Source organism: Pelodiscus sinensis, chromosome 3, assembly GCF_052426305.1.
Source record: "Pelodiscus sinensis isolate ZL-2025 chromosome 3, ASM5242630v1, whole genome shotgun sequence".
Classification (NCBI taxonomy): Eukaryota; Metazoa; Chordata; order Testudines; family Trionychidae; genus Pelodiscus; species Pelodiscus sinensis.
This window is the reverse complement of record NC_143054.1, coordinates 3,283,710-3,310,815: the sequence shown is the minus strand read 5'-3', so window position 1 is coordinate 3,310,815 and position 27,106 is coordinate 3,283,710. Positions and strand designations below refer to the sequence as shown.

Sequence of the window (27,106 nt, the reverse complement as noted above, 5' to 3'; positions counted from 1 at the left end):
TGACTTTCTGAATTACCCAGGCCACAGAATTTCGCCTACCCTGTCTGAGATGCCTTTTCAGAGATGGTCAAAGTTCAGAATTCCAGTGCCAGAAGTACTTGTGACATGGCAAAATTTATTTTCACCCGAATTGGAATGAAAAGTCACAATGTCATCATTTTCTGAAAAAATATCTGGCCAAATTTGTTTCGGAACTATTTAAACCTCCGACGCAGGGGAATCCTCTCTTCAATTTCATCGTAACAGCTACGGAGGAATTGGTCACGGAAACGAAAACGAGCCATAGTTTAGGTACAAGTGATCACAACTGGATCACATTTGTTACATGCGAACAGAATAAAGCCCCACTGTATAGCTGGTGATATAAAAAGCAGCAATTTCACAAAGATGAGAACAATTATGAGCCAAATCAGTTGAGAGAAAGAATTTGAACAGAAAAAATGGGCATGATCATTAGGAACTGTTTAAGAATATTTTACACGTCCCCAAAAGTCACAGTTCCACAGTAGACAAGGAAGGTACTGCATAAAACTAACTAACTAACTAACTAACTAACTAACTAACTAACTAACTAACTAACTAACTAACTAACGAGACTTAGAAGCAGAATGAAGTGAAAGTTGCTGCAATTACTTTTCATAAAAATCTTATATAACAAATGGAAGAAATGGCAGTTGACAGTAATGACTCTAATAAGAAACTAGGATTAGGAGCAAATTGATAAGGAAAGCAAAGAGATACAAGGAGACATCTATAGTCAATAGAATTAAGGACAATAATGAGTTTTTAAAGTATATTAGGAACCAGAGGAATCCTAGCCATGGGATTGCTGGATGAAAGTGACAGACCTGACAATAATAAAGCTAGAAGAGTTCAATAAATATTTCTGGTCTCTATTTGGACAAAAGCCAGGTGATATTTTTAGCTCAAACCATGATCTGCTTTTCGTTCCAACAGCAACCAAGGAGGAGGTTAAGCATCACACACTAAAACTCAATCTTTTAAAATCGGCAGGTCCAGGTAGCTTGCATCCAAGAGTTGTAAAAGAGCTGGCCGAGATGTTCTCCCGCTCATTTGCATGAATTTTCAGTATGTCTTGGAACACTGGGGAAGTTCCTGAAGGTGGTAAGAAAGTGAAGATTGTGCCTTTCTTTAAAACAGGGTAAATGGGACCCAGCGGCACTTATTGGTGTGCCGCGCTTGGGATAAGAGTTACATGGATTCAACTAATAAAGAATGAAAGGAAGGTAATGTAATTGGTGCCAATCAACATGGGCACCTGGAAAACAGATGCTGTCAGACTAACTCGTTACCTTTTATCGATGAGATTGCTAAGTTGGGTGCTAAAGGTCACAGAAAGGTGGTAATGCTCTTAGAGTTCCATCGGGCCTTTGACTTGGTACCACAAGACACGTCGATTAAGGAATTAGAGTGATACAAACCCAACTAAGTTCATTTTCAGTGGCTGAAGAACTGGCTAATAGATAGGTCTCAAAATGGGAATCAGCTTTGAGCAGGGATCTTGATGCACACCTGTTTTTGGCCATGCATTAACATAGAGAAGTGGAAAAAATTCTATTATCTGACCAGGGACTTGAACCCTGGATCTCAGACTAAGAGCATGCCAGGCTCACCTGCTTACTAAACATCTGGGAGGAGACATCACGGATGGAGTTTGCAGACACTACAAAGCTGAGAGCAGTGATAAATAATGGAGACAACAGGCCGGTGAGGCAGACCAGCCTGGATCCGGTGGTTGGCTGGGTAGGAGCAAACAAGGCATGTTTTAGTAGAGCCAAATGTAGACGTATGGAGCTTGGCTATACTTAGCGGATGGGGTACTCTGGCCTCGGAAAGAGGCATTCTGCAAAGGACTTGGGGGTCATGGCGGATCCTCAGCGGAACATGGGGTGTCTGTGTGATGCAACGGCTGAAAAGGATCCTTGGGTTCCTAAACAGGGGAGTTGTGATTAGGAAGGTTATACTGGCGCGGCACTGGGCATTGCTAGCGAAATGGGGAGGAGGCAAAGGTTTAACGGGCTCCGCTGGCTGGAAGATGAAGGTGGGCAAATTCAGAGTGGAAATAAGGAGACGCAACTTTGAACACCGGGGATGGTCCAGCACGGGAGCAACTTACCAAGGGCCACGGTGGAGTCTGCATCACTAACCCATGAAGACGGAACATTGTTTCTGAGAGATCTGCTCTACTTCAAGCAGGAAATAACTCGGGGACGTTCTCCGGCACAGCCGCGCACAAAACAGGCTCTGCCTGCCCAGCTCCGTTGCAGAGCTGTGCGGCAGGAAGGTGCGTGGTCCGGCAGGTGGCTGCTCCAGGCTGGGGCCGGCTGAGGCGGTGTGTGTGGGGGGAAGGTTACATGATGACGGGGGGCCGCTCAGGGGACCAGCTCTAGCTCTTCCCCAGTGCTGAAGCCGTGGCCAGGGCCCAACCGCGTGGCAGCGGCCCATAGCTGGAGTCAGGCTGTGGGGTGGCTGTGCCTGGGGCTGGGGCACCCTGCATCTCTTCTCCCCCCCCACCCCTCTCTTTTGTCCCGCAGAGCCCCCTGTTTCCCCAACCCTCTGTTGCACCTCCCCACCCCCAGCACCTCAGTCCCCGCAAACCCTGGGCGCTGGCAGCAGCTTCCCTCTGCCCGAGGTGGAGCAGCCTGGGGCAGTCTCTGCCCACACAGGCTGCCCTGGGAGTAGCGCTTCCTGGGGGGGGGGGGGGCAGTGCTACCTGGGAGCAGGGTATTGAAGGGGAAGGGGAAGGGGAAGGGGAAGGGCAGAGCTATGCAGATATTAAAGGGGAAGGGCGGAGCTATGCCAGTATTAAAGGGGAAGAGGAAGGGCAGAGCTGTGCCAGGTATTAAAGGGGAAGAGGAAAGGCAGAGCTATGCTAGGTATTAAAGGGGATGGGCGGAGCTATGCCAGGTATTAAAGGGGAAGGGTGGAGCTCTGTAAATATTAAAGGGCAAGAGGAGGGGCGGAGCTATGCCAGATATTAAAGGGGAAGGGTGGAGCTATGCCAGATATTAAAGGGGAAGGGGAAGGGCGGAGCTATGCAGGTATTAAAGGGGAAGGGCGGAGCTATGTAAGTATTAAAGGGGAAGAGGAAGGGCGGAGCTATGCCAGATATTAAAGGGGAAGGGGAAGGGCCAGGCTATGCAGATATTAAAGGGGAAGGGCGGAGCTATGCAAGTATTAGAGGGGAAGGGGAAGGGCGGAGTTGTGCAAGTATTAAAGGGAAAGGGGAAGGGAGGTGCTGTGCCAGGTATTAAAGGGGAAGGGTGGAGCTATGCAGGTATTAAAGGGGAAGGGCGGAGCTATGTAAGTAATAAAGAGGAAGAGGAAGGGCGGAACTATGCCAGATATTAAAGGGGAAGGGGAAGGGGAAGGGCCGAGCTATGCAGATATTAAAGGGGAAGGGCGGAGCTATGCAAGTATTAAAGGGGAAGGGGAAGGGCGGAGTTGTGCAAGTATTAAAGGGGAAGGGGAAGGGAGGTGCTGTGCCAGGTATTAAAGGGGAAGGGCGGAACTATGCCAGGTATTAAAGGGGAAGGGGAAGGGCCGAGCTATGCAGATATTAAAGGGGAAGGGCGGAGCTATGCAAGTATTAAAGGGGAAGGGGAAGGGCAGAGTTGTGCAAGTATTAAAGGGGAAGGGGAAGGGAGGTGCTGTGCCAGGTATTAAAGGGGAAGGGCGGAGCTATGCCAGGTATTAAAGGGGAAGGGCCAAGCTATGCAGATATTAAAGGGGAAAGGTGGAGCTATGTAAATATTAAAGGGCAAGAGGAGGGGCGGAGCTATGCCAGATATTAAAGGGGAAGGGTGGAGCTATGCCAGATATTAAAGGGGAAGGGGAAGGGCGGAGCTATGCCAGATATTAAAGGGGAAGGGGAAGGGCCAGGCTATGCAGATATTAAAGGGGAAGGGCGGAGCTATGCAAGTATTAGAGGGGAAGGGGAAGGGCGGAGTTGTGCAAGTATTAAAGGGGAAGGGGAAGGGAGGTGCTGTGCCAGGTATTAAAGGGGAAGGGCGGAGCTATGCAGGTATTAAAGGGGAAGGGCAGAACTATGCCAGGTATTAAAGGGGAAGGGGAAGGGCCGAGCTATGCAGATATTAAAGGGGAAGGGTGGAGCTATGCAAGTATTAAAGGGGAAGGGGAAGGGCAGAGTTGTGCAAGTATTAAGGGGGAAGGGGAAGGGAAGTGCTGTGCCAGGTATTAAAGGGGAAGGGGAAGGGAGGTGCTGTGCCAGGTATTAAAGGGGAAGGGGAAGGGCGGAGCTATGCCAGGTATTAAAGGGGAGGATGATGAGCATTTCAGCGAGGTGGAGAAACAGCGGCTCGGAAGGCAGGACCTCTGCTTGCTCTGTGCTGCGTCAAAGTTCTCGGCGAAGGGAGATTCTCCGTGGGCACAGCTCGGCCGACACCCCTCAGTCCTGGCCTGGAGACCCCCTTTCTCTCTGCGGTTCCAGCCCTGTGAGTCAGAGACTCCTCCCCGCTGCTCTGGTTTGTGGTCGGGGTCTCGCTCCCATTCTCCCACGCTAGCCCCGGGGAGCCGGGTCTGGGCTGCCAAAGCTGCCGGGGACCAGTCGTTTGCGTAACCCAGGATCTCGTCCCGGGGTTCACAAACTAGATCCAGGCGTGGGAATCCCTCCGTTGGCTTGTGGAGCTCGAAACAAGGAGCCGTCACAGAGCTGGTCACTGGACCCAGATTTGATCCAGCCTGCCTGTCTCTTTGCGCCCTGGGGTCCCCACACCGGGTCTGGAGCCAGGAAATACCTAGTGAGGAGGCTCAGAACCGTCCCCACGGCTGAAGCGCTCTCTCTCTCTCTCGCTCTCTCTGCACTCTGCCGGCTCCGGCGTGGCTGGCTCCAACGTCCCTCGTGCAGCAGCGGCTCCATAAAGTTCCACATGGCCTCACATTACAGGCGAGCTGGGAATGAACCCCGGGCCCTGCCCGACTTCCGTGAGGCTGGAGAGACACGTCTGGGCTTCTCCCCAGCGGCACCTCGAAGCGGATGTGTGCTTCTCCTTTCACGCTAGACCCTGTCACAGGTCCCAACCTCCCTTCCGCTCCCCGGTTCCCCCCGGCGATCTCACGCCCAAGCTCCCCATGCTGCGAACAGGGGCCGGGGGGACAGGACGGTTTGGTTAAAGGCGGATTCCATGTGTTCAGAGCCAGCGTCTTGTTTTCATTCCAGTCCAGACCCTCCCCAGGGCCGAGAATCCAAGTAACTGAGATGAAATGGACAGGGACTCAGAAAATTACAGGATTCAGATGTGGGGGGGGGGGGAGGAAGCACCCCACTCACCGTCTGCTCCTCCCCAAGGCAGGAGTTGGTCTTTAGACCACACTCTGGTGCCCCCCTGTTGTGGTGGGGCTAAAAGAAGACAGTGGACAGGACGAGGGCAGATGGAGGCCCTTGGAGGGGGGCAGGAGGGATGCCCCAAAGTGCTGGAATGAGTCCTTGACCGCTAGGCTGCCCACAAAGGGACCCCTCAGCAGGGGTAGAATGCAAAGCCTCCTGCTCCAACAGTCACCCAAAGGGAAATCTCCTATTCTCGCCAGCTGCACAGGGTCTTTGACACAGGGGTGGGCAGTTCTGACTTCATCCAGTAGAGGGCGCATGCACACCTGCCCATGCCTCTGCAGGCACAAGGACGTCGTAAAGGGGGAGGCGAGGCAGGGAATGGGGATAAGGAATTTCAGGCCGATATCGTCAGCCGTCTAGAAGCATTTGCCGGCGTACGCGAAAGCAAGTCTGCCTAAACTCCTGGCAGGTCACCACCACACACACGGGCTATTTCAGGAGAGAGACATGCCCAGATGTACCCCTGAAGGAGGCTGAGCTAGCCAACCGCCGTCTAGGACACCGGGCCTGCGGTAAATGGCAGCCCACGAGGAGTGGACACGTCACATTATTAGGGTGGCGCAGACACGGACCACGGAGACCAAATATCCTTGTGAAGAACCATAGAGGCCACGGAAAATTTCCGGAAAAACGACACTTATGTCCACATTGCAATTGTGTTCTTTCCACAGAATGTCGGAAGAACAGAAGGGTTTTTCCGACAGCTACGAGGAAGAAGCCTTTTGGAAAGAGCTCTTTTGGAAAAGGCGTGTGGATGGGGAAGAGGGAGTTCTTTCGCAAGAAGAGGAAAGAGGAAAAAGCACAGGTGCCCCGGTGGCCGCTCCGTCCATAGCAATCACAACTAAAATCATAGAATCATAGAACCACAGAGCTGGAAGAAGAGACCTCAGAAGGTCATCGAGTCCAGCCCCTTGCCCAAGGCAGGACCAATTCCAATTAAGTCAACTCAGCCAGGGTTTTGTCGAGCTGAGACTTAAAAATTTCTTGGGATGGAGACTCCACTACTTCCCTGGGGAACCCATTCCAGTGCTTCACCACCCTTCTAGGGAAATAGTTTTTCCTAATATCCAACCTGGACCTCTCCCACCACAGCTTGAGACCATTGCTCCTCGTTCTGCATCTGTCACTACTGAGAACAGCCTCTCTCCATCCTCTTTGGAATCTCCCTTCAGGAAGTTGCAGGCTGCTCTCAAATCCCCCCTCACTCTTCGCTTCTGCAGACTAAACAGACCCAAGTCCCTCAGCCTCTCCTCATAAGTCATGTGCTCCAGCCCCCTCATCATATTGGTTGCCCTCCGCTGGACCCTCTCCAATGCGTCCACATCCTTTTTGTAATGGGGGGCCCAGAACTGGACACAATACTCCAGATGCGGCCTCACCAGAGCCGAATAAAGGGGAATGATGACATCTCTGGATCTGCTGGCAATGCTCCTCTTAATGCAACCTAATATGCCATTAGCCTTCTTGGCTACACGGGCGCCCTGTTGACTCATATCTAGCTTCTCACCCACTGTAACCCCCAGGGCCTTTTCTGCAGAACTACTACTTAGCTGGTTGGTCCCCAGCCTATAACAATGCCTGGGATTCTTCCCTCCCAAGGGCAGGACTCTGCACTTGTCCTTGTTGAACCTCATCAGATTTCTAGTGGCCCAATCCTCTAATTTGTCTAAGTCATTCTGGACCCTATCTCTGCCCTCAAGCGTATCTACCTCTCTCCCAGCTTAGTGTCATCTGCAAACTTGCTGAGGGTGCAATCTATCCCCTCATCCAGGTCATTCATAAAGATATTGAACAAAACCGGTCCCAGGGTACGTCTAAACTACATGCCTCCGTTGACGGAGGCATGTAGATTAGCCAGATCGGCAGAGGGAAATGAAGCCGCGATTAAAATAATCGCGGCTTCATTTAAATTTAAATGGCTGCCCCGCTCTGCCGATCAGCTGTTTGTCGGCAGATCGGGGCAGTCTGGACGCGACGCGCCGACAAAGAAGCCTTTCTTGATCGGCACAGGTATGCCTCGTGAAACCAGGTTTACCTGTGCCGATCAAGAAAGGCTTCTTTGTCGGCGCGGCGCGTCCAGACTGCCCCGATCTGCCGACAAACAGCTGATCGGCAGAGCGGGGCAGCCATTTAAATTTAAATGAAGCCGCGATTATTTTAATCGCGGCTTCATTTCCCTCTGCCGATCTGGCTAATCTACATGCCTCCGTTGATGGAGGCATGTAGTCTAGACACACCCCTAGAAGCAAACCTGTGAGCAAGCATCCATTCAGTGCGGACGCTGTTGAAAAAGCAGATCATTTTTCCGTGGCACTATGGCAGTGTGGATGTTCTCTTTGAGAAGAAGTTTTTTCCGGATGATCTCTTCCGGAAAAGCTTCTTCTGAAAGAAGGCTGCAGTCTGGACATGGCCAAACATGCTCTGCTAATTGGCTAACGAGGCTGTTGTGGGGGAACGTCTCCGCTCGCTGAGCGAAAGACGTCGCCCCGCCAGCTGGCAGGGGCCGGAGGTTGCTCCCTCCCTGCGGTGCCGGGAGCGTGGGGGGTGGGGCAGGGGCGCGCCCTTACCCCGGATCACGGAGAGGTTGCGCAGGGCGATGGCGTGCTCCCAGTCCTTCAGCCGCAGGTCCTCGGTCACGTTGTTGAGGATGGCCAGCTCGTGCTTCAGCTGCCGCTCCATGGCGATGTGGATCTGCCGCATCTGCCGGGCGTCCTCCGTGGCGTTGCTGATGCGCACCTGCAGGTCCTGGAGGCGGGCGTGGTGGACGCCCACGTCGTAGGAGAAGGTCCGGTTGAGGGTGCCCACCGCCCCGCCCACCTCGCTCAGCTGCTCGCCCAGGCTCTCCACTCGGGTGGCCAGGTGCGCCAGGAGGCTGCTGTGGTGCTCCAGAAGCAGCCGGCTGCTGTTGCCCTCCACCGAGAGCCTGTACGTCTCCATCTGGGCCACGTCACCCTGCTGGGTCAAACTGTCCCGCAGGCCGGCCACGGCCTTGTCCGTCTGGCCGGCCTGGGCCTGCAGGCTCCACAGGAAGCCCTCCAGCTTCTGCAGGGAGCCCGTCATCAGGAAGAGGGAGTCCGAGTGGTTCTGCAGCAGGTCCTGGAGCCGCCAGACGTGCTCCAGCACCTCCCCCTTGAGCGGCAGCTGCAGCAGCTTGAGTTGCACGTCCCGGAGGCTCTCGTTCAGGCGGTTCACGTGCCCCGTCAGCGCCTTGAGGTCCTCGGGGGAGCTCTGCGGCCTGGACACTGCAGGAGAGAGAGAGGAGCCGGGCGTCAGAGCGGGCCGGGCGTCGGAGGGGGGCACGCAGCCAGCTGCTGGGAATGGCAGCCCCGTCCCCTGGGGGCAGGAGCTGTGGGTCGCACACTGGCTGCGGGGGAACCCATGATGAGTTGGGGGGGGCTAAGGCAGCTTCCTGCCCCCCCTGGGACCACATCCTGGAAGCAGCCGGCTCCTAGGTGGGGGGCCCCTGGGGTTCCACGCGCTGTCCCCGCCCTGAGCACTGGCTCCACACTCCCATTGGCTAATTTCCGGCCAATGGGAGCTGAAGGCGGGTCTGGGCCTGCAGGCAGGCTGCTTGTGTGCCTCCTCCGGGAGCCGGACCTGCAGCCTGGTCCGTGGGGCCAGGAGAGGCAGGAAGCTGCCTTGCCCCCCCCCCCCCCCCACTGCACGGGACCCGCTGGAGGTGAGCCCCTGCCCAACCACAAGCACCGCTCCCTGCCCCAGCCCTGAGCCCCCCAATGCAGAGCCCCCTCCTGCACCCCAGACCTGCCATTCCTCCCCCTTCCCCCGAGCCCGCACTCTGGGCAAAAGACACAATCCTGCTGGGTCGCGGCAGCAGCAATTTCCTCCAGCTGGGGCGTGAGAAAAACCCGCTGGGCTGGGAACACAAAGTACCAGGCAGCGGCCGCTCCGCAATATGCCCACTGGTCTGCCAGGCCCCAGGACACAGGGGCCCCCAACACGGCTCTTCCTCACCTCCCTGCTCCAAATCCACCCGGATCTAGGAGTGTGCAGGGGACCCTCAGCGCCTGGACCTACCCCTCCCACCTGTGCCTGGACCTACCCCTCCCACCTGTGCCTGGACCTACCCCTCCCACCTGTGCCTGGACCTACCCCTCCCACCTGTGTCTGGACCTACCCCTCCCACCTGTGCCTGGACCTACCCCTCCCACCTGTGTCTGGACCTACCCCTCCCACCTGTGCCTACCCCCTCCCACCTGTGCCTGGACCTACCCCTCCCACCTGTGCCTGGACCTACCCCTCCCACCTGTGCCTGGACCTACCCCTCCCACCTGTGTCTGGACCTACCCCCTGCCACCTGTGCCTGGAACTACCCCTCCCACCTGTGCCTGGACCTACCCCTCCCACCTGTGCCTGGACCTACCCCTCCCACCTGTGCCTGGACCTACCCCTCCCACCTGTGTCTGGACCTACCCCCTCCCACCTGTGCCTGGACCTACCCCTCCCACCTGTGCCTGGACCTACCCCTCCCACCTGTGCCTGGACCTACCCCTCCCACCTGTGCCTACCCCCTCCCACCTGTGCCTGGACCTACCCCTCCCACCTGTGCCTGGACCTACCCCTCCCACCTGTGCCTAAACCTGCCCCCTCCCACCTGTGTCTGGACCTACCCCTCCCACCTGTGCCTAAACCTACCCCCTCCCACCTGTGTCTGGACCTACCCCTCCCACCTGTGTCTGGACCTACCCCTCCCACCTGTGCCTGGACCTACCCCTCCCACCTGTGCCTAAACCTACCCCCTCCCACCTGTGCCTGGACCTACCCCCTCCCACCTGTGCCTGGACCTACCCCTCCCACCTGTGCCTGGACCTACCCCTCCCACCTGTGCCTGGACCTACCCCTCCCACCTGTGCCTGGACCTACCCCTCCCACCTGTGCCTGGACCTACCCCTCCCACCTGTGTCTGGACCTACCCCTCCCACCTGTGCCTGGACCTACCCCTCCCACCTGTGCCTGGACCTACCCCTCCCACCTGTGCCTACCCCCTCCCACCTGTGTCTGGACCTACCCCTCCCACCTGTGTCTGGACCTACCCCTCCCACCTGTGTCTGGACCTACCCCTCCCACCTGTGCCTGGACCTACCCCCTGCCACCTGTGCCTACCCCCTCCCACCTGTGCCTGGACCTACCCCTCCCACCTGTGCCTGGACCTACCCCTCCCACCTGTGCCTGGATCTACCCCTCCCACCTGTGCCTGGACCTACCCCTCCCACCTGTGCCTGGACCTACCCCTCCCACCTGTGTCTGGACCTACCCCTCCCACCTGTGCCTGGACCTACCCCTCCCACCTGTGCCTGGACCTACCCCTCCCACCTGTGCCTGGACCTACCCCCTGCCACCTGTGCCTACCCCCTCCCACCTGTGCCTGGACCTACCCCTCCCACCTGTGTCTGGACCTACCCCTCCCACCTGTGCCTGGACCTACCCCCTGCCACCTGTGCCTACCCCCTCCCACCTGTGCCTACCCCCTCCCACCTGTGCCTGGACCTACCCCCTGCCACCTGTGCCTACCCCCTCCCACCTGTGCCTGGACCTACACCTCCCACCTGTGCCTGGACCTACCCCCTCCCACCTGTGTCTGGACCTACCCCTCCCACCTGTGCCTGGACCTACCCCTCCCACCTGTGTCTGGACCTACCCCTCCCACCTGTGCCTGGACCTACCCCTCCCACCTGTGCCTGGACCTACCCCCTCCCACCTGTGCCTGGACCTACCCCTCCCACCTGTGCCTGGACCTACCCCTCCCACCTGTGCCTGGACCTACCCCCTGCCACCTGTGCCTGGACCTACCCCCTCCCACCTGTGTCTGGACCTACCCCTCCCACCTGTGTCTGGACCTACCCCTCCCACCTGTGCCTGGACCTACCCCTCCCACCTGTGCCTGGACCTACCCCTCCCACCTGTGCCTGGACCTACCCCTCCCACCTGTGCCTGGACCTACCCCTCCCACCTGTGCCTAAACCTAGCCCCTGCCACCTGTGCCTGGACCTACCCCTCCCACCTGTGCCTACCCCCTCCCACCTGTGCCTAAACCTAGCCCCTGCCACCTGTGCCTGGACCTACCCCTCCCACCTGTGCCTGGACCTACCCCTCCCACCTGTGCCTGGACCTACCCCTCCCACCTGTGCCTACCCCCTCCCACCTGTGTCTGGACCTACCCCTCCCACCTGTGCCTACCCCCTCCCACCTGTGCCTAAACCTAGCCCCTCCCACCTGTGCCTGGACCTACCCCTCCCACCTGTGCCTGGACCTACCCCCTGCCACCTGTGCCTGGACCTACCCCTCCCACCTGTGCCTGGACCTACCCCTCCCACCTGTGCCTGGACCTACCCCTCCCACCTGTGCCTAAACCTAGCCCCTGCCACCTGTGCCTGGACCTACCCCTCCCACCTGTGCCTGGACCTACCCCTCCCACCTGTGCCTGGACCTACCCCTCCCACCTGTGCCTAAACCTAGCCCCTGCCACCTGTGCCTGGACCTACCCCTCCCACCTGTGCCTGGACCTACCCCTCCCACCTGTGCCTGGACCTACCCCTCCCACCTGTGCCTGGACCTACCCCCTCCCACCTGTGTCTGGACCTACCCCTCCCACCTGTGCCTGGACCTACCCCCTGCCACCTGTGCCTACCCCCTCCCACCTGTGCCTGGACCTACCCCTCCCACCTGTGCCTGGACCTACCCCCTCCCACCTGTGCCTGGACCTACCCCTCCCACCTGTGCCTGGACCTACCCCTCCCACCTGTGCCTGGACCTACCCCTCCCACCTGTGCCTGAACCTACCCCTCCCACCTGTGCCTGGACCTACCCCTCCCACCTGTGCCTGGACCTACCCCTCCCACCTGTGCCTGGACCTACCCCTCCCACCTGTGTCTGGACCTAGCCCCTGCCACCTGTGCCTGGACCTACCCCTCCCACCTGTGCCTGGACCTACCCCTCCCACCTGTGCCTACCCCCTCCCACCTGTGTCTGGACCTACCCCTCCCACCTGTGCCTACCCCCTCCCACCTGTGCCTAAACCTAGCCCCTCCCACCTGTGCCTGGACCTACCCCTCCCACCTGTGCCTGGACCTACCCCCTGCCACCTGTGCCTGGACCTACCCCTCCCACCTGTGCCTGGACCTACCCCTCCCACCTGTGCCTGGACCTACCCCTCCCACCTGTGCCTGGACCTACCCCTCCCACCTGTGCCTAAACCTAGCCCCTGCCACCTGTGCCTGGACCTACCCCTCCCACCTGTGCCTGGACCTACCCCTCCCACCTGTGCCTGGACCTACCCCTCCCACCTGTGCCTAAACCTAGCCCCTGCCACCTGTGCCTGGACCTACCCCTCCCACCTGTGCCTGGACCTACCCCTCCCACCTGTGCCTGGACCTACCCCTCCCACCTGTGCCTGGACCTACCCCCTCCCACCTGTGTCTGGACCTACCCCTCCCACCTGTGCCTGGACCTACCCCCTGCCACCTGTGCCTACCCCCTCCCACCTGTGCCTGGACCTACCCCTCCCACCTGTGCCTGGACCTACCCCCTCCCACCTGTGCCTGGACCTACCCCTCCCACCTGTGCCTGGACCTACCCCTCCCACCTGTGCCTGAACCTACCCCTCCCACCTGTGCCTGGACCTACCCCTCCCACCTGTGCCTGGACCTACCCCTCCCACCTGTGCCTGGACCTACCCCTCCCACCTGTGCCTGGACCTACCCCTCCCACCTGTGTCTGGACCTACCCCCTCCCACCTGTGCCTGGACCTACCCCTCCCACCTGTGCCTGGACCTACCCCCTCCCACCTGTGCCTAAACCTAGCCCCTGCCACCTGTGCCTGGACCTACCCCTCCCACCTGTGCCTACCCCCTCCCACCTGTGCCTAAACCTAGCCCCTGCCACCTGTGCCTGGACCTACCCCTCCCACCTGTGCCTAAACCTAGCCCCTGCCACCTGTGCCTGGACCTACCCCTCCCACCTGTGCCTGGACCTACCCCTCCCACCTGTGCCTGGACCTACCCCTCCCACCTGTGCCTGGACCTACCCCCTGCCACCTGTGCCTGGACCTACCCCTCCCACCTGTGCCTGGACCTACCCCTCCCACCTGTGTCTGGACCTATCCCTCCCACCTGTACCTGGACCTACCCCTCCCACCTGTGCCTGGACCTACCCCTCCCACCTGTGCCTGGACCTACCCCTCCCACCTGTACCTGGACCTACCCCTCCCACCTGTGCCTGGACCTACCCCTCCCACCTGTGCCTACCCCCTCCCACCTGTGCCTAAACCTAGCCCCTGCCACCTGTTCCTGGACCTACCCCTCCCACCTGTGCCTACCCCCTCCCACCTGTGCCTGGACCTACCCCTCCCACCTGTGCCTACCCCCTCCCACCTGTGCCTAAACCTAGCCCCTGCCACCTGTGCCTGGACCTACCCCTCCCACCTGTGCCTACCCCCTCCCACCTGTGCCTGGACCTACCCCTCCCACCTGTGCCTAAACCTAGCCCCTGCCACCTGTGTCTGGACCTACCCCTCCCACCTGTGCCTGGACCTACCCCTCCCACCTGTGCCTGGACCTACCCCCTCCCACCTGTGCCTGGACCTACCCCTCCCACCTGTGCCTGGACCTACCCCTCCCACCTGTGCCTGGACCTACCCCTCCCACCTGTGCCTGGACCTACCCCCTCCCACCTGTGCCTACCCCCTCCCACCTGTGCCTACCCCCTCCCACCTGTGCCTGGACCTACCCCTCCCACCTGTGCCTGGACCTACCCCTCCCACCTGTGCCTGGACCTACCCCCTCCCACCTGTGCCTACCCCCTCCCACCTGTGCCTACCCCCTCCCACCTGTGTCTGGACCTACCCCTCCCACCTGTGCCTGGACCTACCCCTCCCACCTGTGCCTGGACCTACCCCCTGCCACCTGTGTCTGGACCTACCCCTCCCACCTGTGCCTGGACCTACCCCCTGCCACCTGTGCCTGGACCTACCCCTCCCACCTGTGCCTGGACCTACCCCCTGCCACCTGTGTCTGGACCTACCCCTCCCACCTGTGCCTGGACCTACCCCCTGCCACCTGTGTCTGGACCTACCCCTCCCACCTGTGCCTGGACCTACCCCCTGCCACCTGTGTCTGGACCTACCCCTCCCACCTGTGCCTGGACCTACCCCCTGCCACCTGTGCCTGGACCTACCCCCTGCCACCTGTGTCTGGACCTATCCCTCCCACCTGTACCTGGACCTACCCCTCCCACCTGTGCCTGGACCTACCCCCTCCCACCTGTGCCTGGACCTACCCCTCCCACCTGTGCCTGGACCTACCCCTCCCATCTGTGCCTGGACCTACCCCTCCCACCTGTGCCTGGACCTACCCCCTCCCACCTGTGCCTGGACCTACCCCCTGCCACCTGTGTCTGGACCTACCCCCTCCCACCTGTGCCTAAACCTACCCCCTCCCACCTGTGACTACCCCGTTTCACCTGTGCCTGGACCTACCCCTCCCACCTGTGCCTACCCTTTCCCACCTGTGCCCTCCCACCCATGCCTAGATCTACCCCCTCTCATCTGTGCCTAAACCTACTCCCTCCCATCTGAGCACAGACCTACCCCCATCGGCCACAGTCCCTCTTCCCTAGACCCCCGAGGGTTGACGATCGGGATGAGGGGGGACTGGGTGGGAAATGCACGTGATCTCCTTCGGCCATATGGGACTTGCCTGGGAATGCCCTGGCGTCTGGCTGGCGACCCACACGTCGCTGTAGGTCTCAGTTGAGAGCCTGGAACCGCCCCGGGCTTGGGGCAAGGCTCCATGCTGCATGTGCCTGGCAGCCGGCCTTGCCAGAAAGCGGGGGGCGGGGGAATGGGGAGGGTGTGGATGCTTTTGGGCGGCAGAGCACAGCTGGATCTGGATTTAGTTTTCCTGCATTGAACCTTCTGGCTCTAAACCCACCGTTTCCTCTCCCCCAACGGCGCTATAAACGGCCCGGCCTGGCCCTTTGTTTTTGGCCTTTAATTGCCGCACAGTCGGGTTCCCTGGCCGGCCAGGAAACCGGGACCGGGACTGAGAGCTGCGCTCTCTGATCGACACCAGCAGCTGGCTCCGAGGCCCGGGGAGTGGAGTGCGGGGCGCCCCGGGAGCAGCCACCCCTTGCCACCGGAAGCAGAAGAGCTGTCAAGGTGAACGCGCCCACTTGGGATGTGAGGGTTTCAATCCAGCCCTTCTGGGGCGAGTCCTTGGCTTTCCCCTGCAGGCCTCTCGCATCCTGGCGGCAGCTCACTGGCTGCAAGAGGAGAAGGATCGAGAGGTGAGGCCTTTCTTCCGCAGCGGGAGAACTTAACACAAGAACATAAGAACAGCCAGACGGGGTCAGACCAAGGGTCCATCCAGCCCAGTCCTGTCTGCCCACAATAGCCAATGCCAGGAGCCCCAGAGGGAGGAAACACAACAGGTAATCCTCCCCTGTCATCCACCTCCAGACAAACAGAGGCAGGGACACCATTCCTACCCACCCTGGCTCTCAGCACTTGATGGACCTAACCTCCATGAATCTATCTAACTCTTTTTTGAACCCTGGTAAAGTTCTAGGCTTCACCACATCCTCTGGCAAGGAGTTCCACAGTTCTCTGTGAAGAAAAACTTCCTTTGATTTGTTTTAAACCTGCTGCCTATTAAACGCCAGTTCAGTCCCATACAAGTGCCAGGCATGTGTAGTCAAAGTCAGAGATGCCCTGACCTCACCCAGCGAAACACCGCTTGGGCCAGATTTACAGCAGCCGAGCCCTCTGGAGCCCAAGGTGGGATGCGCCAGGGGTCCAAATGCGTGTAAGTCGGAGCAGTCCAGGGCTGCTCTAATGCCTGCAGCTGCCCCAGGACTCTGCCTCGCACCACATGCTCAGAGCTGCTCCGCTCGGGAGCATCTTGGAGTGGTACCATCGTCCCTGAGGGTGGCAGCTGGCATCTGCACCGGGGCGGGCAATAAGCCTGAAGCAGCTGGCCAGGGTTAGCCCTTGGTGGGCCACTTTTTTCCGAAAAAACCCTGTCGTCTGGATACACCCCCAGCTGTCTAATTGCACACACAAGAATGACACACGCACCGACACAAGTTAAACAGAGCCAGCGGGTTGCGACATGGAGATTGACAGGGGACAGGAAGTAATTTGCTCAACACACCTTTGAGCTATGGACATAAACGTCCAGGGCTCGACAAACTATAGAATCTACTTGCCCGTGGCGAGTAGATGGCTCTTGAGCCTGCGCAGTGCGGGGCTGGCGAGCGGCTTTCGCCGCCGTTTGTCAAGCCCTCTAAATGTCCATCAGTCCATTTCGTAAAGCCTGGGGTGGGGGTTGAGCCATCAGAGGGGATTGCAAAGAGGCTGGCGAGAGGCTGGTCTCAGGGGTGATGGGTGGCAGAACGAGGAGCAACGGTCTCACGTTGCAGAGGGGGAGGTCTAGGTTGGAGATTAGCACAAACCATTTCCCTAGGCGGGTGGGGAAGCGCTGGGCTGGGTTCCCTAGGGAAGGGTGGAGTCTCCATCCCTAGAGGTGTGTAAGTCCCGGCTGGACAAATCCCTGGCTGGGTTGATTGAGTTGGGTTGGCCCTGCTCTGGGCAGGGGGCTGGACTCGATGGCTCCTGAGGCCTCTGCCAGCCCTGGGGTTCTAAGATGGCCTGATGGCCTGAAACAGAAAACCAGCGAAAGGAGCTGTTCTGCGCCGCCATCGCGGGCTCTCCCAGGGCAGGGCCCCCGGAGGAGAGGCAGGCTCTTCTTTCCAGCTCTGTGAGCCCGCGCTGGATCCTGCCTGCCCAGGGGCCGTATTTTGAGGGGGAGATCCCACGACAGGGAGCCAAGAGCGTACACGTGTCTCCGACCGGCTTCAGAGTAAAGGGGGAACAAAATGGCTCGGCGTGCGGGTGTGAAGTGAGAGTGAGCTGCCAGGGAGATGGGCTGCGGGGCGGGGCAGAGGGCAGGGGACACAGTCTAGGGGTCAGGAGGGACTTTTTTGCCCCGGTCCGAATGGCGGAGTCTGAGGGGGAAAGTTGCCTTCCCCTGCAGGGCGGGGGCCAGGTCACTTGCAGGTTTGAACTCCTGTCGGCGGCGGAGTCTCTGCAACTCCAAGTCTTGCCATCAAGATTGGAGGGCATCAGTAACTCAGCCAGCGCTCGGGGCCTCGCACAGACGTGGGCGGGCGAGGTTCGGGGGCCATGACGAGCAGGAGGCCAGACTTCGCGATCATGAGGCTCCCTTCTGGCTTGAAAGTCTCAGAGTCCAGAAGACAGTGTGGGAACCGGGCTGTGTGTGCTAAAGAGTAACGGTAGTTTGGAATAGGAAGCCTAATCCGAACTACCTACTCCGTGCCGCGTGTAGCCGCGGGGCAAGGAGTCCGAACTAGCGGACATTTAAAAATGGCGGCGCCCGGCAACATGCAAATGAAGCCCGGGAAATTCAAATCCCGGGCTTCATTTGCAACTCCGGTTGCCTACATTACCACCCTAGTTCGAACCAGGGTGGCAGTGTAGACATACCCTAATAGATTAGTAAGACAGGATTTCCCTTTACAGAAACGATGTTGACTTTTGTCCAACAAATTATGTTCTTCTACATGCTTCACAATTTTAAGGGATGGGGCTTTGTGTGGAAGAGCGGGACTCGGTGTAGAAGAGGCAGGGCTTGGTGTGGAAGGGGAGGGGCTTGGTGCGGAAGAGGTGGGACTTGGTGTACAAGAGGCAGGGCTTGGTGTGGAAAGGGTGGGGCTTGGTGTGGAAGAGGCGGAGCTTTGTTTGGAAGGGGTGGGGCTTTGTGTGGCAGAGCGGGACTCGGTGTAGAAGAGGCAGGGCTTGGTGTGGAAAGGGTGGGGCTTGGTGTGGAAGAGGCGGAGCTTTGTGTGGAAGGGGTGGGGCTTTGTGTGGAAGAGCGGGACTCGGTGTAGAAGAGGCAGGGCTTGGTGTGGAAGAGCGGGACTCGGTGTGGAAGGGCAGGGCTTGGTGTGGAAGGGGTGGGGCTTGGTGTGGAAGGGGTGGAGCTTTGTGTGGAGGGGGTGGAGCTTTGTGTGGAAGAGCGGGACTCGGTGTGGAAGGGCAGGGCTTGGTGTGGAAGGGGCAGGGTGGGGCAGCCAGACCTGCCGGACTGCGGCGTGCCCCCTCCCCAGCCCTCAGAGCCATGCAGTGCTCTGGCAGAGATTTAAAGGGCCTGTTGAGTAACAGGAGCCCCTGAATTGCCAGGCCCTGGGGCACCTGCCCCCTTTGCTCACCCCTGTGGGCAGGCCTGGGCACATGTTACCCAGGGCTCCCGCAGAAGCCAGGGAGAAGAGCAGTGCTCTGCCCTCTGAGAGCGGGCTGCCTGCCTCCACAGGGGCGGTGCTGCACGGCAGGAGCAGCGGAAGCAGGGAAGCTGGTGATTCCAGAGCCTGGGCGCGAGTCAGGCTGGAAGGGGGTCGACCCCTTGCTCTAGACCCAGGCTCGGGATTTTGCGCCTTGCTCTCCAATTCTATTTCTCGTGCCTGGCGCGGGAGGGATCCAAACCAAACCTCCCCCGTACAAACTTCCAACCTTTCCCTGGGATTCGCCTGGCTGGGAGCCACGGGGCCTGGGAACTGCTTAGCAACTCACCCGCGTGTTTATAAAAAGGAAGCAAAACGAAATGAGGACATTTGGTTCAAATTACAGAGTGGGGCCTAGCCATAGAGAGGCTATGTTTGTGTGTACACACACAGACACACACACACAGATGGATTTCCAGGGTCCTGGCTTGGAGCCACCCCCGGCCAACACCCTGGGTGAAACTCACAAACATTTGGAAGGTTAATAGGGGAAGGGATTTATTGACTAGGATATTGCCTGCAATATGATGGATGGGTTTTAGACAATACTTAGCAACGGAAGTGCGTGTGCGTGTGCGTGTGAGGGGGGGCAGAGTGCCCGCTGAAATTCTAGCTGCCAGCTAGAATTTCTGGATGGTCTTCTGGCCGGTTCTTGGGGAGGTGCCCCCGTGTTTACAAGTCCGTGAGGGGAAGGCTGTTGCCATAACAGAAAGGAGTCATGTATCTTCCCAGGCAGCAGCACAATGGGGAAAAAAAAGCTTTTTCGTTCATCATCCGCTCTCCTGGCCACTGCAGGGTTCGCCCTTAAGGGATGCTCTGGTGTTGTTTGTGCAGTCCGGTCTGACACGTGCCAAGTCATGAGACTTCTCCAGGGAGACCGTGCTGAATGCCGAGATCTTGCTGTGATGAGACTCCTTGTCTCTAGCTGAATCAGAGGGCACGGTTACTGTGTCAGCCCGGGTGTGACCAGTGGCGGGCTGGAGAGGGTGTTTTCTGGTTAGCTGAGATAAGTGTGAAGACCCAGACCTGATAAGCTTCAAATGTAGATAAGACGAAGAGCTTAGTGACTGGGCCTGCCTGACATCATCTGCAAAGCCACTGGTCCTTACATGTTCCATACGATGGCCAAACCAATTGTGTCCCAGAAGTAAAGACATTAGTAACGAGGGAAAATGCATATAAACCCATCCAAGATCCACCTTTGACACGGGACGAGGGGAAGCAGTAGACGTGCTATCCCTCCACTTTAATAAGGTTTTAGATATTGTGGGAGTTGGAAAATGTCATTGCAGAGCTTTTGGCCATTATCTTTGGAGATCAGGAGAGATCCCGGATGATTGGAAAAAGACAAATGTAGTGCCCATCTTTAGAAAAGAGAAGAAGGATAATCCAGGGAACTACAGACCAGTCAGCCTTACCTCAGTTCCCGGGAAAATGGAGGGGATCCTTAAGGAATCCATCCTGGATGCACTTGGAAGAGGGGAAGGTGATCAGGAATAGTCAACGTGGATTCACAAAGAGCAAGTCCTGCCTGACCAGTCTGATTAGCTTCTGTGGACATGGGGAAGTCGGTGGATGTGATACATCTTGACTTTAGCAAAGCTTTTGATACGGTCTCCCACAATATTCTTACCAGCAAGTTAAGGAAGTATGGATTGGATAAACGGACTGTAAGATGGATAGAAAGGTGGCTAGATTGGCAGGCCCAACAGGTAGTGATCAACGGCTTGATGTCAGGTTGGTAGACAGTTTCAAGTGGAGTGCCCCAAGGATTAGTTTTAGGGCTGGTTTTGTTCAACATTTTATGAATGACCTGAATGAGGCATGGATTGCACCCTCAGCAAGTTTGCAGATGACACTAAGCTAGGGGAAGAGGTAGACAGGCTAGAGGGCAGGGATAAGGTTCAGCATGACCTAGAAAAATGGGAGGATTGGGCCAAAAGAAATCTGATGAGGTTCAACAAGGACAAGTGCAGAGTCCTGCCCTTGGGACGGAAGAATCCCAAGCACTGGTACAGGCTGGGGACCAACTGGCTAAGCAGCAGTTCTGCAGAAAAGGACCTGGGGGTTACAGTGGACGAGAAGCAGGATGTGAGTCAACAGGGTGCCCTTGTAGCCAAGAAGGCGAACGGAATATTAGGGTGCATTAAGAGGAGCATTGCCAGCAGATCCAGAGAAGTGATTATTCCCCTTTATTCAGCGCTGGTGAGGCCACATCTGGAGTATTGTGTCCAGTTCTGGGGCCCCCTCTACAAAAAGGATGTGGACACATTGGAGAGGGTCCAGCGGAGGGCAACCAAAATGATTAGGGGGCTGGAGCACATGACCTATGAGGAGAGGCTGAGGGACTTGGGTATATTTAGTCTGCAGGAGAGAAGAGCGAGGGGGGATTTGAGAGCAGCCTGCAACTCCCTACAGGGGGGTTCCAGAGAGGATGGAGAGAGGCTGGTCTCAGTGAGGGCAGTGGTCTCATGTTGCAGCGGGGGAGGGTCTAGGAGGGTGGGGAAGCACTGGAATGGGTTCCCTAGGGAGCGGGTGGAATCTCCATCCCTAGAGGTGTTTGAGTCCCAGCTGGACAAAGCCCTGGCTGGGATGATTGAGTTGGGCTGGTCTTGCCTTGGGCAGGGGGCTGGACTCGGTGACTCCTGAGGCCTCTGCCCGCCCTGGGGTCTGTGACGCTAAGACTGTCACATGCAGCCTCCTCATTAGCAAACTAGGCACTTACAACCTAGATGAACCCACTATAGGGTGGATCCACAACTGCTTGGAAAACTGTACTCCGTGCGTAGCCACCAGTGGTTTACAGTCAGGCTAGACGGGACGGGCCAGAGGGATCGGTCCCACCTCTGCTTCCACTCAGTATCCTCATCACCGATTTGGATGACAGCGTAGAGAGTGCATGTACAAAGTTTGCTGATACCCATCTGGGAGGGGTGGCAAGGGCTTTGGAGGACAGGGTCATCATTCCAAATGAACTGGACCAACTGGAGGAATGGTTGGAAATACACGGGATGAAACTGCACAAGGAGAAATGCAAAGTACAGCCCTTAGGAAGGAGGGAGGGTGCAGTCGCACAAACAGCTGCCTAGGAAGGAGGGCTGCAGCAAGCGGTCTGGGGGTGAAGGCAGGCCACAAACTACAGAGGAGCCAGCCACGTCAGGGTGTGGCAGAAGCAGCGGGAGCGTGGTGAGAAAGACAGAAGTCCTTCTTCCGCTCTCCTCTGTGCTGATAACACTTTGGCCGCAGCGTCGCGTCCGGGTCTGGACACTGCACTTTGAGACAGACGTGGGCGAACGGGAGGGTGTCCAGAGGACAGCAAGAAAGATGGCTGAAGGTCCAGGGACCAGGACCTCTGAAGAAAGACTGAAAAAGTCCGGAGAAGAGAAGGCTGGAGGGGACATGCTAACAAGCCGACCGTTATCATGAAGAGACAAGCGATTCATTCTCTGCGTATCCAGGGAGCACAGGACAGGAAGGACTCGCCTTCGACTGAAGCAAGACCAATGTAGGTGGGACATTAGGAAGAACTTCTTCACTGTCTGGGTGGTTAAATGCTGGAGCAGATGATCTCGGGAGGTTGTGGAATCTCCATCCCTGGAGATATTTCAGAGCAGGTTGGACAGACACCGGTCAGGGATGCTCTAGACAGTGCTTGGTCCTGCCGTGAGGGCAGGGGACTGGACTCGATGACCTCTTGAGGTCCCTTCCACTCCTACATTCATATGATTTGACAAGATGCGTAGAGTGTGACAGCATCTGGGATCGTTGTATCTCCTGGTAGCTAAAGCCCTGGGCCCGGCCCAGAGCTGCTACACACCTAATAACGAAACCTGAGTGAATATAACAACATCACAATGGTCAGACCAGATCAGACAAGAGGCCCATCTAGCCCAGTATCCTCTGACAGTGGCCAAAGCCAGATGCCCCAGAGGCAGGGAACAGAACAGGGAATCCTCATGTGATCCCTCTCCCGTCTCCCATTTCCAGACAAACAGAGGCAGGGGACACCATCCTGACCCATTCTGGCTAATAGCCATTGATGGACCTAACCTCCATGAATCTATCTAGCTCTTTTTTGAACCCTGTTAAAGTCCTGGCCTTCACCACATCCTCTGGCAAGGAGTTCCACAGGTTGGCTGTGCGCTACGTGAAGGAAAACTTCCTTTGGTTTGTTTGAAACCTGCTGCCTATTCATTTCATTGGGTGGCCCCTAGTGCTTATATCGTGGGAACAAGTCAATAACTTCTCCTTATTCACTTTCCTCACACACACTTTAATAGACCTCCATCCTTCCCCCCCCCTTCGTCTCCTCTCTACTAAGCTGAAGAGTCCAAGTCTTTTTAATCTCTCTTCACATGGGACTTGTAGGGTAAACTGAGGCAGTCCATGGTATTTTGCTAAGTACCCCGATTCAATCCTAAATTTGAGGCAGGCCTGGGAACACACGGCACAGGCCTGTAACATGACCCTGGTCGCCTTGGCAACCACATTCCAAGAGGGCCTCACTTGGAAAAGATACTGGCTGGTACCAAAACAAACTTTGTTAAGGTTAACGAGTTGATTTGTGCTCACTGCCTTCCTTTAATCCTGCATAATGGGACCAAGGACCACGCCAACGCGAGGCAGTATCCTCCCGCAGTCGACGCATCATACTCCAGTAGACAAAGTTGCTATTGAAATGTCTGTCTTGTTTATGTTGGCTTCTTTAGCTTGCTGGGAATAACTACTTGTATTAATGATAAGATGTTTAATTGGCGATGGGTGGAGATGTTATGTAATCTTCATAGGTTAATGGCTTACATGCTCATTTCGTCTTGCAGCTAGAACCAATCAACTTGCTTCTCCTCCGTCCATCTGCCGCCTATATAATCTATTGTAATGTTTTGTTTCACCTGTGTTCACCAGGTTAACCCCTGGCTGTCACTCCACCAGCGCTGGGTGTGTAATAAATCCTCTGACTTGTTTTCACCTGCATCCAGAGTTGTCCAGACTTATTCCCTACAGGACTTGTTGCAAATCCCTCATCATTTTTGCTGTCCTTTTCTGAACGTCTTTCAATTCCAAGATAGCTTTTTTTGCAACGGAGCGACCTCATTTGCACGCAGGATCCAAGCTGTGGGCGTCTATGGATTGAGAGAGAGGCAGTAAGATAGTCTCTGTCTTGTTCTTGATTCCTTTTCGAAATGAATGAACGGAGGTTTCTGGAGCCCAGAGAACTGGATGAAGTTTTCTCCCGGAACTTGGAGAGCTGAGTGGGGAAGAAGGGGAGGGAATCCCCAAGATTTACTGCCCTCTGCTTATCGTCCTGGCCGAGGCGTGGACACCATGGACTCTGGTTCTATGGAGACCCAGTCTGAGTTTCTCCTGAGATTCAGTGGCGCTATGATCACATTGACGCCAGCAGCAGTGAGGGCTGCCCGTCCACACCCAGAGCGATACGTACAGCTCTGCCCGGGCAGGATAGTCGGAGGAGGGTGCTTCACTCCTATTGCACAGGGAAGGCACAACTGGAAATCTTGGGATCAAGCAAAGTCCGGGATGGAGGGGTTGGGTATCTGAAATTTGAAAGAGCATCAATTCTGCATGAGCTGGAATCTTGGGATGAAGGGGGTGGGTGTTTGAGATTTGAAAGAGCCTCGATTCCGCATTAGAAACGAGCCTCCGTCTGTCCGTCCGTCCGTCCGTCTTGCTGGCTCTCAGTCCCCCAACTGGCCCATGTGTCTCTCTGAGACCCCGGGAATGATTGCCCCGGGAAAGACAACAAAGTAAAACTGGGCGGCGTGTCCTCCCCACCCCAAAACCCGCCGAAGGCCAACAGGCTGAAACAGACGGGGAGGTGCCAGGCCCGGCCCTTGCGAGGCGAGGGCCAGCCAAAAACACATTGGGAAGCTTTCAAGAAATTAAAACACCTCATGGCTCCCTTCCCCTCCCCCTCTCAAAACAACAACTCTCATATCTCCCAAATGCCTTGTCTCATTTGCCTCAGACTTTCCACAAAACATGTCCCCTGGCATGGGACCATGCATGAGACGTTACAGATGGATTGATTTAGTTTGGGCTGAATCAGAAGGAAATGGGGGGGGGGGGGGAGAGGGAAGCTGACCACAACTGGGTTTCTGTGGCAGAGCGAGGTAACCCACTGGCAAAATGTGCCCCTTTAGAGGCTGGTCTGTTGCAGAATAATAGCCAACTGCCACTAGCTAGCAGGGCAATTCCTGTAGTTTGAGGATGGAGATCCTGGCTTCAGACCCTGAAGAGGGACATCACGCTGGTTTTTTATCCTTGCCACGGGGAGCTTAGCACCTCACCGCAGCACCTGCGGTTCCTCAGGCTGGGATAAATTACAGAGGCTTCGAATCCTCATTCTCCAGGGCAGGAGACCAGCAAGGGGGTCAGGAAGGAATGCCTCCTGCCTGGCCGTTCCTCCTGAAATCAGCGCCCAGAATCCCACTGGCTTTGGATCGGGACCGAGGAACCGCTCTGCGGGACCGGAGGAGCCCCCATTTCTAGCCGTGAGGACTTCCCAAGCACACGCGTGGGGAGGGAAGGTCGGGGGATCTACCGCAGAGAAAGGACCTGCTCTTCTGAGCTGTGACGGCCAATCCTCCGGCTCCAACAAAATTAAAGAGCAAGCAAATACATCTGGAGTATTGCGAACAATTCTGCTCCTCCCCCCATTACAGAAAGGATGTGGACGCATTGGAGAGGGTCCAGCGGGGGACAACCCGAATGACTCGGGGGCTGGAGCACACGAGCTACGAGGAGAGGCTGAGGGATTTGGGTTTGTTCAGTCTGCAGAAGAGAAGAGCGAGGGGGGATTTGATAGCAGCCTGCAACTCCCTGAAGGGGGGTCCAAAGAGGCTGGAGAGAGGCTGGTCTCAGTGGGGGCAGGTGGCAGAACAAGGAGCAATGGGCTCACGTTGCAGTGGGGAGGTCTAGGTTGGATGTTAGGAGAAACTATGGTGAAGCCCTGGGCTGGGTTCCCTAGGGAGGGGTGGAATCTCCATCCCTAGAGGTGTTTGAGTCCCGGCTGCACAAAGCTCTGGCTGGGATGATGGAGTTGGGCTGGTCCTGCTCTGGGCAGGGGGTGACTCGATGCCTCCTGAGGTCTCTCCCGCCCTGGGATTCTGGGATTCAAAGTTCACAGCAGAGCAGAGAACTCCCAGGAAAAGGGTTTGTAGCGGGAAGACGGGTCGATCCCGCAGGGCGGAGGAGCTGGACAGAGGCACAGAAAGCACCAGGCCCACAGACACAAGCCGGCGGCTTGGAGACAGCACCAAGATGCATCGCGTGGCCAGACGGGAAGACAGCGTGTGCGAGGCAGCCCCCGGCTCAGTTGCAATGAGGGTGCCTGGGCCCTGCACTTCATCAGGCACTAAGCAGGGTTTGGTCCTGGTTGGTACTTGGGTGGGAGACAGCTCCAGGAAAAATAAACAGGGGTAGTGGTGACTCACTAGGGGGCGCTCCGCCCCCCAGGTCTGTTTCCTGGGCGATAAGTAATGCCCAGTTGGGGGGATGTGATTTACGAGGTTTACCGGAGGCTTCCTTTGTCGACCGCGCCGCGTCTAGACTGCCGCGCTGTGCCGACGATCAGCTGATCCGGCACAGCGCGGCGGCCATTTTTATTTTAATGCAGCTGGGGATATTTAAATCCCTGCTTCTTTGACTATGCCGAATAAACTATTTTCCATGGCTCCATCGACAGAGCCATGTAGTCTAGACGTAGCCTGAGAGGGGTATGAGAGGGATCAGATGGGATCAGACCAAAGGCCCATCCAGCCCAGTCCTGTCTGCCCACAGGGGCCAATGCCAGGTGCCCCAGAGGGAGGGAACAGAGCAGGGAATCAGCCAGTGATCCCTCCCCTGTCATCCACTTTCAGAGAAACAGAGGCTGGAGACGCCATCCCTATCCACCCTGGCTCACAGCCACTGATGGACCTAACCTCCATGGATCTATCTAGCTCGTTTTTGATTCTTTAAAGTCCTAGACTTCCCCACATCCTCTGGCGAGGAGTTCCACAGGTTGACTGTGCGCTGAGTGAAGAAAAACTTCCTTTGGTTTGTTTGAAACCTACTCCCTATTCATTTCATTGGGTGACCCCTAGTTCTTATGTGATGGGAATAAATAAATAACTTTTCTTTATTCACTTTTTCTATACCAGCCATGATTTCATAGACCTCTGTCCTATCCCCCCTTAGTCTCCTCTTTTCTAAGCTGAAAAGTCCCCGTCTCTTTAATCTCTCTTCGTATGGGACCCGTTCCAAACCCCTCATTGTTTTTGTTGCCCTTTTCTGAACCTTTTTCAATGGCCAACAGATCTCTTCTGAGATGAAGCAACCTCATCTGTACGCAGTACTCACGATGTGGGCGTCCCGTGGTTTTATACAGAGATGAGATATTCTCTGTCCCTTTTGGAAGGATTC

The 27,106-nt window shown here is 57.0% G+C and overlaps 1 protein-coding gene across 1 annotated transcript in view; it reads right to left on the bottom strand.

Annotated features, from left to right (window-relative positions):
- The window catches only part of SCARA5 (scavenger receptor class A member 5), a 120,716-nt gene that overhangs the window by 52,434 nt on the left and 41,176 nt on the right, over nt 1-27,106 (bottom strand). Inside the window, exon 4 of the mRNA XM_075925959.2 lies at nt 7,939-8,613. Coding sequence (XP_075782074.2) covers nt 7,939-8,613 — 675 coding nt within the window. The remainder of the gene's footprint in view (nt 1-7,938; nt 8,614-27,106) is intronic.